Source organism: Chlorocebus sabaeus, chromosome 3 (genome assembly GCF_047675955.1).
Source record: "Chlorocebus sabaeus isolate Y175 chromosome 3, mChlSab1.0.hap1, whole genome shotgun sequence".
In the NCBI taxonomy this organism is placed as follows: Eukaryota; Metazoa; Chordata; class Mammalia; order Primates; family Cercopithecidae; genus Chlorocebus; species Chlorocebus sabaeus.
Genome location: NC_132906.1, coordinates 11,913,617 through 11,932,110, shown reverse-complemented (window position 1 = coordinate 11,932,110; position 18,494 = coordinate 11,913,617). Strand labels below are relative to the sequence as shown.

Here is an 18,494-nt window from a genome sequence, read left to right as displayed (position 1 = left end):
TTCTCTTCTTGACAAAAGACTCTGATCAAACCTATATAACTCTACAAATAAATGCCCTCAAAATAGGCCTATCGATATGTTTTTTTGGATTTCTGAGCACCTCGACAGAATAGTTCCTTATTTATAACAGATGTTCTACAGGGCTGGAAAGATGTCTTGTATCACTTTCCATCCTAGACACCCAGCATTGTGTCTGATGCAATAAATAAATAAATGAAGGCTTTAAAAGCATGATCTATTTATACTGTTTTCTCTAGGAAACATGGACATTCCTTTTCCTTTAAAGTGTTTTATTCAACCAAAATAACAGGAACTGAAAAACATGTGCAGAGAGCTAGATATCCTGGGATTTATGTTCAATTTAATCTAAAAATCTAGATTAGTAACTCTGAAAGTTAAGTAATTACAAATATTATAACCCAGTTTCTCATTTACAAATGGGTTTTTAAAAATTACTTCAAGTTCCTCAAGACCCCAAATGAGAAAGGTGTTACACGAATGCATTCCTACTATTGCCAAATTGAATGTCTCCATTAGGATTTAAAAATATAAATTCACATAGTTCATGTTAGATAATCTTGGAGATTTTTTTCTAGAAGACTTTGGCAGGAAATGAGAACTTCACCCAAAATCATACCTTTTAAGGTTTCCATGATGAACTTTTTGAGGTAATACATATATTTGGCATCATCTCTCTTAGTGGTCCCTGAGACAAACCAGCCATTTTCCACAATAAATATTTGAGGATGGTTATATTCAAGGTCAATCCAGGAAAGCAGTTGTCTCAGGCTGGGAGATTCTAATTGGCGGAATTTCATGTGAGGGTCCAAAAGTTGAAAACTCAAGGTTGGTCCAAAGGAAAGGGCAAAAAAGTCAGCAGTTCCTTTGATGAACTTTTTCTCAGATTCAGTAAAATCAGGCAGAAGAGACGAAAGGTTATTCTTCATGCTCTCGGGATAGTCACCATCAATAAATATGGGTTTGGCAAACCAGCCTAGTACAAAGTCCAGAGATTTTTGACATTCTTTGATGCTATGGTCGGTCATTCTTCGAGGACTGATCCAGTGAGAGCTTAGGGCGATGGACACCTGGCCTCCCTGAGTGGGACGGAAAGAAGTATTGTAGAGATGCCAGACTTTGGCATGAGCCTATGAAAAGAAAAACCATGGCGAATTTATCTCTAGTTGTGAAGAGAAATGCAATATAATACCTGAATCCCCAACTCAAATTATATGTTTCTCATCAAGCCTAACTTAATGACTAACAATGTAAAAATCAGCTGGAACCAATCAATTATTTCAAAGGTAGGTCACCCCACAGTGAGGTGCTACCAGGACTAGAGTTATTTCCATTGATTTTTAGCAGTCAGTGGAAAAATGTAAATTCCTTGGGTTGAGTGTGTGTTATGCACATTTTGAAAAGCTAATGAAATAAAAGAATTGTTATATATCTTACTATTTAATTGACTTTGGATTATGTACTTTTTAATTTACGGGTTTTGTGAAAAGAACCAATGCTACATCTGTGATCACACCAGGAATTTCTAAATAGGATTATATTTTTTATCCTGAAACTGGGAGTTTTCAAAATGACTCAGGTCATTGGAGTTAATTTACTGTTTCAGAGTCATCTCTCATAGCTAAAATTCTAACAAGCAATCTTCATTCTTCCCTAAGAAGAATCAGTACAATAAATTAAAGAACCCACTCCAGTATCTAACCTTGGCCTACCCTCCAGAACTCTGGGACAGTTCTGGTTTCCCACAGACCCAGGGTGCAAGGTACAAGCCAAGGGCAAAAAACAGCAAAATACAGCTGCAAGGAGATCAGATGTCCATTGTTAGCATGCAGCCAGGAGTTTCGTACAGCAATGAAAAGGGCTTTGCATCCATAAAACCAACCTTATACTCCCATAAATTCTTTCTGACTTCTAATATCTTATTTTCATTTGTTTCCTTTTTATCTACAAAGAAGAGTGAAAATTATAGGGGTTTTTTCTCCCCTACTTGAAGTGAGTTTCTCTTTCCCTTTGAATTCCTTGATTTACTCTCCCTATTTTCCTACAAATACAAGTGTTGTTTATCAGCCTTTATTCCCCTAACATATCCTCTTTGAAAACTCCATTCTCATTCTCTGTTAGACTCCATATATTCTCCAGAATGATCATGCCAATTTTCATTCCACTCCCCGGGCCTGCAGAAACTCCTTTGTTCATTGAGCCAAATAGCCTCCTCAACATATCCTAAATATTCCTCTCTTGGTTCAATTCAGTACAGGCATCCAAGAATGGCCTCATCAACATTCTTAGGAGCTCAGCCTAACATTTCCATGGAATAAGATAGTTTATGGCTAACTTTTCTTTTTCGTTTCATATTGAACATATCTGCTATGTTTCATTTCACTAAATGTATTTTTTCACGACCTGAAGCAGCTATCTATATGCTAAGAAGGAAACGGAGAATCAAATGTTGATCAAAAGAATACTGGCACTTGCTTATGTGATCTAAGAAACCAGGGTCTTAATCGTGCCACACTTCTGCTAGCTTTGTGATGTCTCCTATGCTTCTCCATCTTTCCCATCACACCTCCCCAGGCCTCCCTTCCTCATTGAAAGGAAACCTCATGATGTTAACAGTTAAACAGAGGCTGGGCATGATGGCTCATGCCTGTAATCCCAGCACTTTGGGAGAATCCCTTGATACCAGGAGTTCACAACTAGCCTGTGCAAATAGTGAGACCCCAGTTCTACCAAAAATCAAAAACTTAACCAGGCATGGTGGCGTGTGCCTGTAGTCCCAGCTACTAGGGAGGCAGAGGCAGGAGGATCACTTGAGCCCAGGATATTGAGGCTGCAGTGAGTTGTGTTCACACCACTGGACTCCAGCCCAGGTGACAGAGAAAGATACTGTCTCACAAAACAGAAACAAACAAACAAACAAACACAACAGTTAAACATAAAATCCATCAAGCAGTCCAGGTTAGTAATCAGCAATTAACCTCTTGAGACCAAAAACCAAGGGACTTTCCTAATTTGACCCCATTTGAGGCCTATGAACAGTCATGTCCTAAATCTACCAGGCACCTTTCTGTAGAATAAGTGCTGAACAGGGAGTGCAAGAGTGAAAGCAAACAAAGAATGTATTAATCTCGGTCAGTTTTGCAGGAGCTAAAGTCATACAATGGAATTTTTATAATTATAGACCACTCTTCTAACCTTGAGGACTTCAACAAGGCTCAGAGGAGGAGGTTTAGCAAGGACATGATAAACGGCCTGGGCCATCGGGAAAGACATATGGTCTCTGATGGCAGATAAAGTTCCTGCTCAGTCCCTCTTTTTGTTTTGTTTTGTTTTAAGACTGGGTCTCACTCTGTCACCCCAGCTGGAGTGAAGTGGTGTGATCACAGCTCACTACAGCCTCTACCTCCCAGGGTCAAGCAATCCTCCCACTTCAACCTCCCAAGTAACTGGGACGACAGGCACCTGGCTAATTTTTTTATTTTTGGTAGAAACGAAATCTTGCTGCGTTGCCTTGGCTGGTCTTGAACTCCTGGGCTCAGGTGATCCTCAGCCTCCCACCTCAGCCTCCCAAAGTGCTGAGATTACAGGCATGAGCCACCGCACCTGGCCTTCGTCATTCCTGAGTTGGCCACATTCCTTAATCTGGGCAGGTAAACATAATTTTCCTGTGCCTCACAGGACTGTTGTGAGGATTGAATGAGACAACTTATGTAAAACTCCTAATGCAGAGTTTGCAACAGAAGGATCTCCATCCCTTCTCTCTCTAGAGGACGAACAAACCGAAAGGAAGAATATTACAGGTAAAGGAAACAACCCCTGCTAAGGAATTCAGCCCCTAGTAGTGATATGATATACGGATAAAACTTGAGGTTTGGAGTAGAAGAGACTTAGGTTTAGATTCCCTACTCCTCTAGCTACGACTACTGTGAGCCTCACTTACTGCTCTGTACAAGTGGGAATGACATCTATTGTCCTCTAGGGACATTGTGAAGATTAAATGACATAACACAAGTAAGAGTGTCTGTAGTTTTAAGTAGTTGATTATTTTACAGGGGAATAAATTTGCAACATTAGAAAGCATTTTAGATATCATTTGGATTAACTGCTCACCTCATGCCAAAACCCTGTTGAATCTTATTTGATTACTCTTTACAGAGTCCCAACTTGGTGGTCAGCCCCGGCATAGCACCATCTCTAAGAAATTGCTGCAACCCCATGGACCCCCCACACTGTGCTGCATGCCCCTCTTCTGGGCACCAAGAGTCTCACACATACTTCTCTCACATCATTTACTGCAGATAATGAGGCACATCCCTCCCCAGACTGAGCTCCCTGTGGAGTTCCCTCACTCCCTCCCTGGCACACGGAGGCCCCCATTGTCTGTTAAACTGAATTGAACCAGCTTCACCACCTCTTCACGAGCCAGTTCACTCCCTTTGCAGATGGTAGATTTGACAGACTAAATATTATGAGGCAGAGTGTGGGAAGGTCACTATTGAGGATGTTGCAACAACTAAGGATGATTAATAGGGAGATGGTTACATATGGTCTTGCAATGCTTTCTAATTATTCCTGGTATGTTAATCTTATAGGCTTGTTGTCTTAAGATTGAGATTTAATAAAGTTATTGACAAGGACTCAGTGAAGTTATTACCTGTATGGCCAAGAACATTCATCTAAATACTATTTTTAATAGCCAAACATTGAAAACAATGGAAATGTCTAATGTTCAAATGTATTTACAATGTATGAATGTTTTAATACATGATAGTATGACTAAAGAAATACCAGTACTCAGGATAACGCAAAAGAATATCTATTAACATGTAAAAACGCTTCTAAAATACTAACTGAACAAAAAAAAGGTTATAAAACAGCAAGTAGAGTTCAGTAGCATTTTGATCTGGAGGGATTTATAACTTGTTAAAACCTGTTTTGTGGCAGGATTGTGGGCGGTATAATTCGCTTCATTTTACCTGTCTATGTATTTTTTTCATTTCTTAACATAAACATGTATTGCTGTAGAGATTAAAAAAATAAAATTCAAAAAGGGAAAATGGCTCATAGCAGTCGGATGGCAGGCCCGCTTGATGGTTATTAAAAGTCTCTGCTTCGTCTAACCCTGCCTACCTGTTCTCTAACTTACCCTCCGGTCTCTGCCTGAAATCCAACTCGCAGGCACACTGAACCCCACTTGAAGTTCTAAGATTCTCTAGGCTTCCATGTTTTTGTAGGTGCAGCTCTCTAAGGTATGTTTTACCTATTCCCAGTTCCTTCACCCTCATCCCCACTTTAAAACTCGGCTTAGATGTCGCCACCTCCAGGAAGCATTCCTTGATATCTTCCCTCTCCCTAGCACTGATTAAATGTCTGTTCTATGTGTTTCCATGACTGTCCTCTATCCAAGACCTTAACCATATTTTATTGCATTTATTTAAGTGTCTGCATTGTAGGTGTTTTGAAGGCATTGTGTCTTTTATCTCTCTGTCCTCAGATTCTAGCAAAGTCTCTGCAACACAGCCAGTATTCAATAAACAGATCTAGAGGAATGAAGGCTGGCATTAAGAACCAGATCAAAGGGTCTAGGACAGAAGCAACATTTTTCTGGGCTGAACCCGGAAAACTCTCTCATAAGCTACTCTGGTTCTTATTTTGCTTCCAAAACCATAAAAGAGAACTTTCAGGCACATACCATTAAAAAAAATAAATTAGAAGGAATTTTATATGGCAGGCCTCTGAGAATAATACCGTATTATGTCATAATGTGCTCATGATCCACCTTGGGGTATAAATCTCTCTGGTATGTGATTTAGATTTTGAAACATGGAGTCTGAAAAACATCTAGAAGAAAAATGTATCTGAAATTCCTTCTTACCAACTAGCTAGTAGCCCTAAATTTTGGAAGTCGAGGAAAATAATTTTGGAAGTCAAGGAAAATACTCTGAATTCCACAGAACATATAGACATTTTCTCTTTGGTTAAATTATAAGCTCCCTGTTATTTGCCTATTACTATCCCTCACAGAACTCAACACAAAGTTTCACACAAATAAGCTGCTTTTAAATGGTGGGTGGAAGGAAACAGGCGATGAACCTCAGGTCCACTCCAGCTTTCTGCCTTGGGTCGTGTTCTAGGTATGGTTGAGGAAAATGAAACCCACGCAATACACAGCAGTATCGCTGAGCTCAAAAGGCAGAAAGCAATGATGAGGACCCTGAAGCAGGTCAACAGCCTGGAGAGAAGAAATCTACACACAGGAAGGGCCCAGAAGTCTATATGAGATTTCCCAGGGATCCTTGGCTGTCCATGCACAGGACAAGATTTTGTGAGGCTCAGTAAAGAGAAGCAGCCACAGGGCTGGGAGATGAATACCAAAGGTTGGGTAGGGCTGGAAAATATTGCATTTCAGAATAGCCAGAGTAGAAAAATGCAGCTGAGCACTTGAGGCATCCAGCTGATACTCAGGAAGGTCATTACCTGAAAAGTAAGAACAAAGCTGGAATAGACCAGCTCTAACAAAGACTAAATCCACATCAAGAAAATGTGGTAATTTAACTTCTTGGCAGAACTAAATACAACACCCTTTAAAAAGAGACAGTATTGACCAGGCTCCCTATAATGTCTCATTCATAGCATACAGAGCATAATAAAAATCTACCAGATATGTGAAAAAGCAGAAAAATGAAACCCTTAAGGGGAAAATAAAGAAGTATTCAAAATCAACAGAAGCCAAGATGTCCCAGATATTGGGATTAGCAGAGGACTTTAAAATAGCTACTATAAATATTTTCAAGGATTTCAAAGAAAAGATAGATATAATGAACAAATGAAGAATAAAAACAGAGAACAACAACCGAAGAAAATATGAAAATTCTAGAACTGAAAAGCAAAACAAACAAACAAATTTTTGAATGGGATTAACAATATTAATTCTAAATGGACCACATAATAAAAATAAATAATGTAATCCCTAAAACTCACAAAAATATTAAAAGGTTTCTCTAAAAAGCCAATAAAATAAGAAAAATGAATTACCAAAAAATCTGATTTTTCCAAAAGATGCAGAAATAAAGAATGAAAAACAAATGGAACAAAAAGAAAACAAACAGCAGGACTGTAAACACAAACCCAATCATCTCAATAAATATTCAAATACACATGGACTACATGTTCCAAGTACAAGACAGATGCTATGAAAGTAGATTTTAGGGGCTGGGCGAGGTGGCTCATGCCTGTAATCCCAGCACTTTGGGAGGCTGAGGCAAGTGGATCACGAGGTCAGGAGTTCAAGACCAGCCTGACCAATATGGTGAAACCCGTCTCTACTAAAAATACAAAAACTAGCCAGGTATGGTGGCAGACACGTCTAATCCCAGCTACTTGGGAGGCTAGGACAGGAGAACTGCTTGAACCCGGGAGGTGGAGGTTGCAGTGAAGCGAGATCACGCCACTGCACTCCAGCCTGGGTGACAGGGTGAAACTCCATCTCAAAAAAAAAAAAAAAAGAAAGAAAGTAAATTTTAGAAAAGTAAGCTTCAATTACATTCTGTGTCCAAGAAATACACTATAAATATAAAGTGATCGTGTAAAAGAAAAAGAATGGAAAGAGACATATTATGCAAATGGACAGCATTAAAAAGCTGATATGGCTTTATTAATAATAAAATGGAGGCTATAAACATCACTATAATTCAACTAGAGCTAACAGACATATATATTAATAGAACATGCCATCCACCTAAAAAAAGCAGAATATACATTTTTTCTCAAGTGCACATGATACATTTTCCAGGACAGATCATATGTTAGGCCAGAAAATAAGTCTTAATAAATTTTAAACTATTGAGATCATAAAAAGTGTTGTTTCTTACCACAATGAAATGAAACTGGAAATCAATAACAAAAGGAAAACTAGAAAATTCATAAACATTTGGACACCAACAAATTAGATAAAAGAGATGACCTGGACAAATTCCTGGAAGCACACGTATTACCAAAAGCAGCTAAGGAAAACATATAAAATCTAATTTAGGTGTAAAAGAGATTGAATCAGTAATCAAAAACTTTCAAACTAAGAAAAGCTCAGGACTAGTGGCTTTAATAGTGAATTGTACCAAATATTTAAAGAATTAACACGACTCTTTTCAAGCTCTTCAAACAATAGGAGAAGAAAAAACATTTTCTAACTTAGCCTATGTGGCCAGCATTATTTTGATACCAAAGCCAGATAAAGCCATCACAAGAAAATAATAGTCATAGATCAATATGTCTTATGAATATAGATGCAAAAGAATGCAACCAAATACTAACAAAACAAATCAAGCAGCATATTTTAAGAATTATATGGCACAATCAACTAGTATTTATTCCAGGAATGCAAAGATGGGTAAACATAAAAAAAATCCATCATTGTAATGCATCACATCAATAGAGTAAAGGGGGAGAAAACCCATATGATCATCTCAATTAACGCAGGAAAAGTATTTCACAAAAATCTGAAAGTCTTTCATAATAAAAACACTCAGAGAACTAGGACTAGAAAGGAACTTCCTTAACATGATGAAGAAAAACATTTACTGGCCAGGTGCGGTGGCTCACGCCTGTAATCCCAGCACTTTGGGAGGCCAAGGCAGGTGGATCACCTGAGGTTGGGAGTTCGAGACCAACCTGACCGACATGGAGAAGCCCTGTCTCTACTAAAAATACAAAATTAGCCAGTGTGGTGGTGGGCGCCTGTAATCCCAGCTACTTGGGAAGCTGAGGCTGGAGAATCACTTAAACCTGGGAGGTGGAGGTTGTGGTGAGCTGAGATCGCACCACTGCACTCTAGCCTGGGCAACAGAGCGATACTGAGTCTCAAAAAAAAAAAAAAAAAGAAAAGAAAAAAGAAAGGAAAAAAACTATCCAAGTTAGAAAAGAAGTAAAACTATCCCTATTCACAGATAACATGATTCTACATATGCAAAGTCCTAAAGAATCCACAAAAATCTATTGCAGAAAAGAAATGATTTCAGCAAAACTGCAAGGTACAAGATCAACACACAAAAGTCAGTTGTATTTCTGTACAACAGCAATGAATAGTCCAAAAAGCAAATTAAGAAAACAATTCCATTTATAATAAATTCCAAAAGAATAAAATATACATAGGAGTGCATTTAAACACTCTCACCATTTCTACTTGCATTGTACTGGAGGTCCTAGCCAGTGTAGTAAGGCAAATAAAAACATAAAAGGCATGTTGATTGAAAAGGGGGAAAAAAAAAAAAAACTTTGTTGTTCATTAAAAACGTGATTGTCTATGTAGAAATCCTAAGGGATTAAAAAAAAAAAAAACAGAAAAACTAGTAAAATGAATCAGTGAATTTAGCAAATTGGCAGAATATAATGTCAACACAAAAATCAGCTGCATTTGGCCAGGAGCAGTGGCTCATGCATACAGTCCCAGCTACTTGGGAGGCTGAGGCAAGAGGATCCCTTGAGCCCAGGAGTTCAAGGCTGCAGTGATCACACCACTGCGCTCCAGCCTGGATGACAAAGTAAGCCCCTGAATCACTGTTGTGATTCCCATCACCCTAGACTGATTTGGGGACTTTATGTAAATGGAATCAAACAACTATGTAAATATACTCTTTGTGTCTGGCTAATTATTAATAAGTTTCCCAAAAATCAGAGGCTACTAAATGAAGAATAGGATCTAGGAGGACAAAAGGGGAGCAAGGACACCAGCTAGACAGCTATTGCAATGGTCCAGGCAAAAGATCATGGTGGTTTGGACCAAAAGGGATAGTAACGAGTGGCTAGATTTAGGCTATCATTGAAGGCAGAATCTGTAGAACTTGTTGATGAATTGGATGTTACATGTGGCATGTGAGGCGGGGAAAAGCAATCAAGGAACTCAAAGAAAACAAAAAATAAGGAGTTGGGGAAGGGAAGGGATCCAGTTCTGTTTAGGTCATAGGTCTGACTCTCAGTGAAGATGCCTGATACATAGCTGAGTATATGAAGCTGAAGTTGGAGAAGACATGGATGGTATCACCAATCGCCCAAATATGTTTCAGGAGTAATACTGAACGGACTGCTTTTTGTTATCTATCATTCCTTAGATTTTTTAAAAATTGAAATGGAATAATTCTTAAAGGATTAATTTAATCCTACAAATAATCTTAATTAAATGGACTGAGACCAATGGTGGAAGAAATGAAATGCAGCCCATAAACAGAAAATAATTCAAATAGCTCATTTATGTCTTCTCCTTACCCAAGAAAAGGGCCCTCCAGATGTTACTTTAGTTCTGAATTAAAGGTGCACGCTTTCAAACAGGTCAAAAGATTGAAAAAATTTTAGAATGCACTAGATATTTATTTTCCTTTTCTTTCTGGCACACTATTACCTCAACTTCAAGAAGAGTATCGGGATAACATGTCTGAGGACTTCCTTAAAAGTCACTGCTACTATGTGGTGTTTACATAAGCATGCCAACTAGCCTGATGTTTGTGTTCACAGACCAAATTATTCCTCTGATTTCTATCGGCACTATGGTTTATAAGCTGCAGCTCCTTAAGACAGAATTTCAAACAGCCTCCCACAAAACAACCACCTAATGGAACACATAAATAATTTCCCAAAAATAACTATCTACAACTTTATCCACAAAAAATAGCCTTAAAAATTCCTTTGTGCAGTTCCTTAAAAGTTGCTCAGGATTTAACCTATGCAAGGGGGCTCATATTTGCCTTCCCTGACACCCAGTTAGACAAATATATGTGAACAGGCAGCAGCTTGGCACCCCTACCTGCTTGGGACTTCTTAGCAAATCAAATAAGTTGCATTTCTAGCTCTGAGTACCAACCCTTACAGCCTTCTCCAAAGTAACAGGAAGACCGATAGAATCTCATATAAATGTAAACAGCATCACTTCCCAGCCCAGTTGTTTTGCTACAGCCAGGTCAGTTTCTCATTACTCCTCATCCAGGGCTGTACCTACGTTGGATGCCAACCTACTAACCCTGAAGCTGCATTCTACTTTTCCTTCATTATCCATATCCCTTTCTGCCTTCTGTTTTGGTCTTGTCTCTTCTAAGAAGTAGTTCCTAATGAACCCCACTTACTCTTAGTACTATCTTCCCCAATTATTAACTGAAAATTCTCACTTCTTCCAAATTTGGCTCAATTCCCATCTCCCCTGTAAGGTCTTGTTCGGCTCCCCAGATGCATGAGGCATTCCTTTCCCAATGCGCCCGACCCACAAGCAGGAGTAAATACCATGCTTCTTCATAGTTCTTCCTAAGTTGGTGGCTCTTCACCAAGATTGTATTATACTCTCCCACAACAATAAAGTTGAATGGAAACAACTTGAACATCCAATAATGTGGAATTATTCATTCATTTATCCTTTCACTCAAATATTTATTAAGTAACTACTATGGGCCAGTTGTAATTCTTAAATTAGTTGAAACAACCTAAAGGGTTAACAATAGAGATTAGTTAAAATAACCCAGGAATAAGACATTAAATGAAATAAATTATTAGCAACTAATGATCAGTGTTGATAAATAAATTATCGTTTATTAATTTTATGAGCAATAAATGATCACCATTGACAAATACAGCTTATTAAATTATAGATTATAGTTACCTATAGACCATGTACAGTATTACCTAATTTTGGAATCATATGTACAGATGTAAAAGAAATATACATGCCGGGCACAGTGGCTCACGCCTGTACTCCCAGCACTTTGGGAGGCCGAGGTGGGCGGATCACAAGGTCAGGAGATCGAGACCACCCTGGCTAACATGGTGAAACCCTTGTCTCTACTAAAAATACAAAAAAATTAGCTGGGCGGGGTGGCAAGCGCCTGTAGTCCCAGCTACTCGGGAGGCTGAGGCAGGAGAATGGCGTGAACTCGAGAGGCGGAGCTTGCAGTGAGCCGAGATTGCGCCACTGCACTCCAGCCTGGGCGACAGCGCGAGCCTCTGTCTCAAACAAACAAATAAATAAATAAACAAACATAAGACAGGATTTTAAAGCATTTATACAGAGAGAGCAGTTATAGTCTCTATTGAGTAGGACTATGGGCATTTATTATTTCTTCTGCTTCTCTGATTTTCTGACTTTTATGTAACAAAATATGTATTGCTTTTTAAATAAGAAAACATAAATGTTTTAAAATTGGAATTTTCAAGTTTGGAAAATTTTCTAGTTCAAATTATTTACTATATTGTTTTTCTAAGTTGATGATGTCTGCTCTGGCTTGTTTAGCTATGTTTTCATTTTTTCCCCCACAGGATGGATGGCATAGATTGCTGCAACTAATTTAGTCATTCACTTCTCAATGATGATTTATTGAATTCCTAATCTTCTATTGTTATACCTTTCAGTCATTCCAATTTCTAAAAAAAATTGTTAGAAATGTTTTAAAAATTCCTGGCATACCAAAATTATCAATACTGGGAAGTCTAGTTACTGGGATTTATTTTTCACCAAATGGTCTAGTTGATTAAATTATTCTCCACCAAAATGTTTTTGACCATGTTGCATTTCATCAAATCATCTGGACTCTCCCAAAAAAAACTGTAAGATCCAAATAATTAAGCCAAACAATTGGACTGTCTTTTTTAGCCTGTGCCACCTCATGGCAGATGGGTTAGGGGAAAAGAGCCTTTGAAATATCCCCCATAGTGGAATCTGGCCAGGGCTTAGGGAGGGCAATGGAGTGTCTAAGCATGGAAACGATGATTAAAGGAACAGATATAAGAATTTACCTAACTGATAAAATGATGTTGTGAAAATGATGGTATCAACCTAATTAGGCTACAGGATTAATAGTTTGTGGCTTTTAGAACATAAGATTACAATAGACAGTATAGGGCCAGAATATGAAAAGTTTTGAATATAAAGTTATTTGGATTTGACAGAATAGGTCATAATAGATTAGCATAAATTTCTGAGACAGTGGTGATCAGTCATATGCTCAAAATCATCCATTGCAGAATGCATTAAAATGTGAACAGCTGGATGTGGAAAACTGGCATGATACTACCAAAATGCAGATACAATTAAGGTTCTGGATAAAGGTGGTGACTACTGAAAAGCAAAACAACAGGGCAATCTGAGAAATGTTTGGAAGTGCAGAATAAGAAGAGCATGGTGCATTAGTTACACGTTGCTCACATGCTCATGAAGAAATATTATTCATGAGCTGGGTTGGGCGCCACTAAACATTTCTTCCACTCTGGTCTCATCTGGCTGATCTAGGATGGTGTTGGCTGGGACAAATGGGACAGGTGGGTTCTGCCCCACATGTCTCATCCTCCAGTGGACTAACTTGGGCATTTTCTCATAGCAATTGCAGGGAAGCAACAGACTAAGCAGAAACTAATAAGCACTTTCTCAATGTTTGCCAGCATTATGATCGTTGGCTAAAGCAAGTCACACGGATAAGCCCAGAGTCAAAGGAGAAGCTGAATGGACACCTAGAGTAGAGGACACTGCAAAGTTACATGACAAACGGCATGGATACAATGAAGAGAGGACAACATTGGGGTCTTTAATTCAATCAGTCCATATCACGTTGTAACTGACTAGACCTAGGCATTAAAAAATAAAGTATTAAAGTTGACGGCTCATGCGTAGTACACAGCTAGACCAAAAAATGAGTCAGTCTGGAAAGGTGAAGATATTTGTTGCTTTCTGGCTGGATCTACAGGCTCAAAAATCTTTGTTGGTTTTTGAAAGGTGACTAATTTGGTAGATGGCATAGTTCTCAGGCCAAGACATTTATTTAGTCATTTATTCAACAAATATTATCCAACACCTACTATATGTTGGATATATACATGCTAAGAATACAGAAATGAGCAAAATCTCAAGCTTAGATGTATGCCATGACTTACTACATACTAACACTGATAGAAAAACTGACCCCCAATGTTCCCCAAGACACAATCTAAAAGAAGATACATGATTCCTACATTAAGACCTTTCCACAAACCCCCAAACATTAGTATATTCAGTATCATAGCATTTTGCTTTCAAACCTTCGTTAAATCTTCAAGGTAAAAAAGTCTCCTGCTGTATATGATTGCTAAACCTTTTATTACTCTGTCCTAAATAACTAAGTTTGAGATTAGATCGCCTTTAGAAATCACATGAAATTATGACGTATGCTACTTTTGAGAAATAGTAAGATCAATAATAGGTTTACTTTATTTTGTTTGTGGTAAAACATACACAACCTAACTTCACTCTTTTAATTTTTAAGTGTACAATTTGATAATTGTTTTAGTAAGCATCTATTATGAACTATCATACTAGGTTCTAGAGATACTAAACGTAAATAAGGTAAAACACCTGCTGTCATGAAATTTTTACCATTATCCACTGATTTTACGTGAAATCTATAAAAATAAAAGAATACTGTTTTCTCTTCTTGTACTTCAAGTTGAATGACCCAAGCCAGGCCAATGAGATACCTTCCCTGAGATTGTTTTGCTGGAATAGAGGCATGTGACTCTCCTATATCTGGAGAGGAAGTGAATTTGGAGTTGCTGACATGGGAAGAGACTCTCTGGGATGAAAAAAGCCAAACTGACCCAAGCATAAGTGCATGTGTGTATGTCTGTGTGCGTGTGTGTTGTGGTGTGGTGTGTGTGTGGTGTGTGTGCATGTGTGTGGTATGTATGTGGTATGTGTATGTGTATGTGGTGTGCATGCATGTGCTTAGTGAGGGAGAAAGAGAACCCTCCTTGACAAAATGGTTACTTTCAAGTCAAATACAATTGTTAAAATCTAAAGTCCCTGTAGTTCTTCCTCAACTCTTCGTCCTTGTCATAAAAGTCCCTTATCTTCCTTAAGACAGTTTTAGTTAGGGTTGGTCAAATATAAATATAGAGTTCCTTAATACAAATTCCTTAATACAAATAAAATAAAACCTGAGATTCTACAAGAATCCACTTATTAAAGGTACACTCTAACAACCAGGCGAGATAAAGGCCAAGGTGGTTTTTGAAAATCGTGTTGTAATTTTGGAGTTTTGTTACTTAAGATTGTTTTCTCTAGATTTTTCCAATGTAGGTGACAATAAAGGGCTAATTTATTTGTATTTAAATAAAAACTTCCTTCAAATGAAATAAAAAAGATTCCATAACTCACCCTGGGTAAATACATCAATACATCAGAGATTGAGCTTCTTGCTTCATTAATTTATCTGTACAGAACTAATCAACATTAGCTAAATCATTCTATTCAATACTAAATCATGCTGCTGTGAAAATCATTCCAAGTCATTGATGCTAGGTTGTTAACAAAATACCCAGCTTGTGACCAGAATTCATCTAACCCATTAATCACAGAATTATTACTGAGACGCAGAGGGGTTCCAATTCCTGGTTTTTGTATCTCTGTTTTTCTCATAGCAACAAAATGAGAACCATAAGGGAACAGGTAGGGAGGCATAGGCCAGATGAGAAAAAGAGACAAGAAGATAAGGAACTCAGATAAGTGATGTTTTCCACAAGGTCAGCAAAAGTATCCCATGGTTCATCAGTCAAATAGGATCTTTTCAGTAAACATCTGTTAGTATAATTGCCAATAATTCCACAATACCCTCATGAAACAGCTACTCTCCAATATCAACAAAACTGAGACAAGCATTTTTCTTCTATAATGGTCACTTTTATTTTCTAAACATTCTACCTCTGCCTCTTTATCTACTTCTCTTGCTTTAAGTTATCAACAGCAGATGCTAACAGACTCTCCTTGAGACTTTCTTTAACAGGCTCATTTATAGCTCTTTGCTTTTGAAATAACTCAATTTGTCTTACAGTAGAGAACACTTTTCACCCAAAGAAAAAGTGTCAGGTGAGTGTGTGAGGATTTCTACATCATTGAACAGGATACAATTACAGGAAAAGGAAATATACTTTATGGAGTGGTGGACAGCAGAAAGTCATCGGCCTGCTCTTTCCCCTTCTTTTCCATTTGCCTTTTTGTGGTAGCAGGTTCTACATAGTCTTAAGTCAAAGTTTTTCATAAAACAAATTCCAATTGTGGAATCAACCTATGAGCAGCCTCAGCAATTTTGAAAATCAAAATAGAAGAGATTAGGAAATATCAGAGTGCACTGCATGTAATAATGGTAAGTTTTTTCCGTGAAAATTTTGTTTCAATGGTGTATATACAACATGGAAAATGCCCTTCTTACTATAGGTCAAGATCAAAAAAGTTTGAAAGTCAATGGTCTAAGTGGAGGGAGATTTTCATTCCAGAAGTATTTATTGAGAACCTATTGTATGCCTGGCATGATTCTAGCACTTTGGGGTACAATGGGGAACAAATCAAAGAAAAACCTCTGCCCTCACAGAGATTCCATTTTAGCAGGAGGAGCGATAGCCAACAACAAACATAATAAATGTAAATTATAAAGAATGTTTTAAGGCAATAAGTGCTATGGAGAAAACAGAGTGAGATAAGGGAGGCCTAGGGTGCCACGGAGAGAAGATACATTTTATTTTATTTTTTTGGTGGCACTCACAAGAGTCTTTATTTTCCTTTCATTAAATGTGCTGTGATTTTCATCTTTTCATTTACATCTCTACACAACAAAATCCATTTGTATCCCTATTAGGCAAGAATCCTTCCCATCGCTATCAGTTTTCTACAAGTTAAAAACTACCCTTACAGAATTTAAAATGCCCTAATCCATGGTAAGTAGCAAACTGAACAAAGGTGTACTGCCTTCTGCACCCCTAGAGAATCAGGATAGGAGAATGGGATTAACTAGGCAGGCCTGCCTGAGGCCTCAGCCCAGATGGACACCAATAATCCTGCCTCATTTCCAAGTCTAGGAAAATTATCTGTACATTCTCCCTTTGTGATCATAAATAATCTCCAAAGATTATATTTTATCACACAGAAAAACCTGGTCTCCTTGAGCTTTAACCAGATTCATTTACAAATGTTTGTCAAGGGGTGTTAATTAACACTCTATAAGCCTCTTGGCTCTACAGTGTAGAACATATTAAATCCAAAGAAACAGCTTCTGTCTGGGGATTTCATAAGGAATCTCAGATTGCCTTTTCAAAAGAAGGCAATCTGAGGGTGTGTGTTTAGCTTTTTAAAAAAACATTGCTTTTATACTAGAGGGTTTGTGTTTGTCTGTTTTTATGTTTTTTAAAAATGCTCTTATTGGTTCTTCTATTCAGAAGCTAAAAAAACAAGCCCAATAAATTCATTATCACACAGTTTCATGCACAGTACCTGTAAATTTGGTGACTTCCTGTCTCCTTGAGGCCCCCAGAAGTAGTTTTCCCCGCTGCTCGTAAAGTGGGCTGCAGGAAGTAGAGAAGACTAGTTCCGGGGGCCTCCAGGAGACAGGAAGTCACCAAATGGGGGTGGTTAGGGGTGTGCCTCCTTTGAGAAAGGAGCTTGTGACCATAGACTTAAAGAAAGTGGGGGTTGGTTCTGTGGTTATGGGTGTAGGGCAGGTTGGGAAGAACCTTCTAGGAAGGGAGAAGAGTAAGAAACAATAATGCCCCAAGGCACAAATGCAAGATCTTCAGTGTGGCGGATGGCGTGGGGCAGCGGGGCAGGAGTCAGAGTTGAGACAACATGTGTTGAAACACCTGCGAGAGTGTTTCCAGAACAGGGAACTGCAGCGTTAACTGCTGCTTGATCTCCTATGACGAAAGGGAAATTTTTTAAATGGCAAGGCTTAAACGTGAAAGGAAAAGGAAAAAAAAGCTTTTTAATCAAATTGTAAATGACATGGTTTTTCACTTTCCCATCTCCCACATTTCTCACTGAGTAGCAGTAAACACAGGAAACGGCCACGCATAAGTTATACCGTAAGTCCTCATAAGGGATCCTCTGGTTTCTTTCATTTTTCGGAAATGAAAATTGTGAAGGAAGAACAAAGATCTGAATTGAAATGCACTTTTTCAGGACTGCTATTTGAGCTATCATGTAATAATTACTTCATTAAGCAAATATTTACTCAGTAGGCAAACTGAGGGGTCAAATCATAGGTACACGGAATAATTACAGTATAATTCTCAAAGTGAAAACGCCAGAAGACGGATTTTTTTCTTTTAATGCAATGGCGATTCAGAGGAAGGAAAGATTCTTTCTTGCTGAGGGGAAATCAAGGAAGTCTTCCTGTACGAGGTAGTTTCTAAACCTTATATTGAAAGATATAGATCCTGGAGAGTCAGAAAATGGCATTCCAGGCAGATCACTGTGAGCTGGAAAGCCAGTGATACTGTGGCAAAAAGTATTTTCTACAGAAAATAGATGGATATCTCCCATGCTCCATGATCTTTTACGATATAACCTGGCCATTCCTCTCATTGGCGGATCTGTGGACCCTCCCCCTTGAATCGGTGGGCATGTGACTGCTCTGATAAAAATGAAGCTACCTGATATCAAGAATAAGTAAAACGAAGAAGAAAAAGGAAAAAGAAGTCCACACCACTTC

At 38.2% G+C, this 18,494-nt stretch overlaps 1 protein-coding gene across 1 annotated transcript in view; it reads right to left on the bottom strand.

Moving 5' to 3' along the window:
* Window positions 1-18,494, bottom strand: part of KL (klotho) — a 44,542-nt gene that overhangs the window by 10,178 nt on the left and 15,870 nt on the right. Inside the window, exon 2 of the mRNA XM_007960093.3 lies at window positions 638-1,148. Coding sequence (XP_007958284.1) covers window positions 638-1,148 — 511 coding nt within the window. The remainder of the gene's footprint in view (window positions 1-637; window positions 1,149-18,494) is intronic.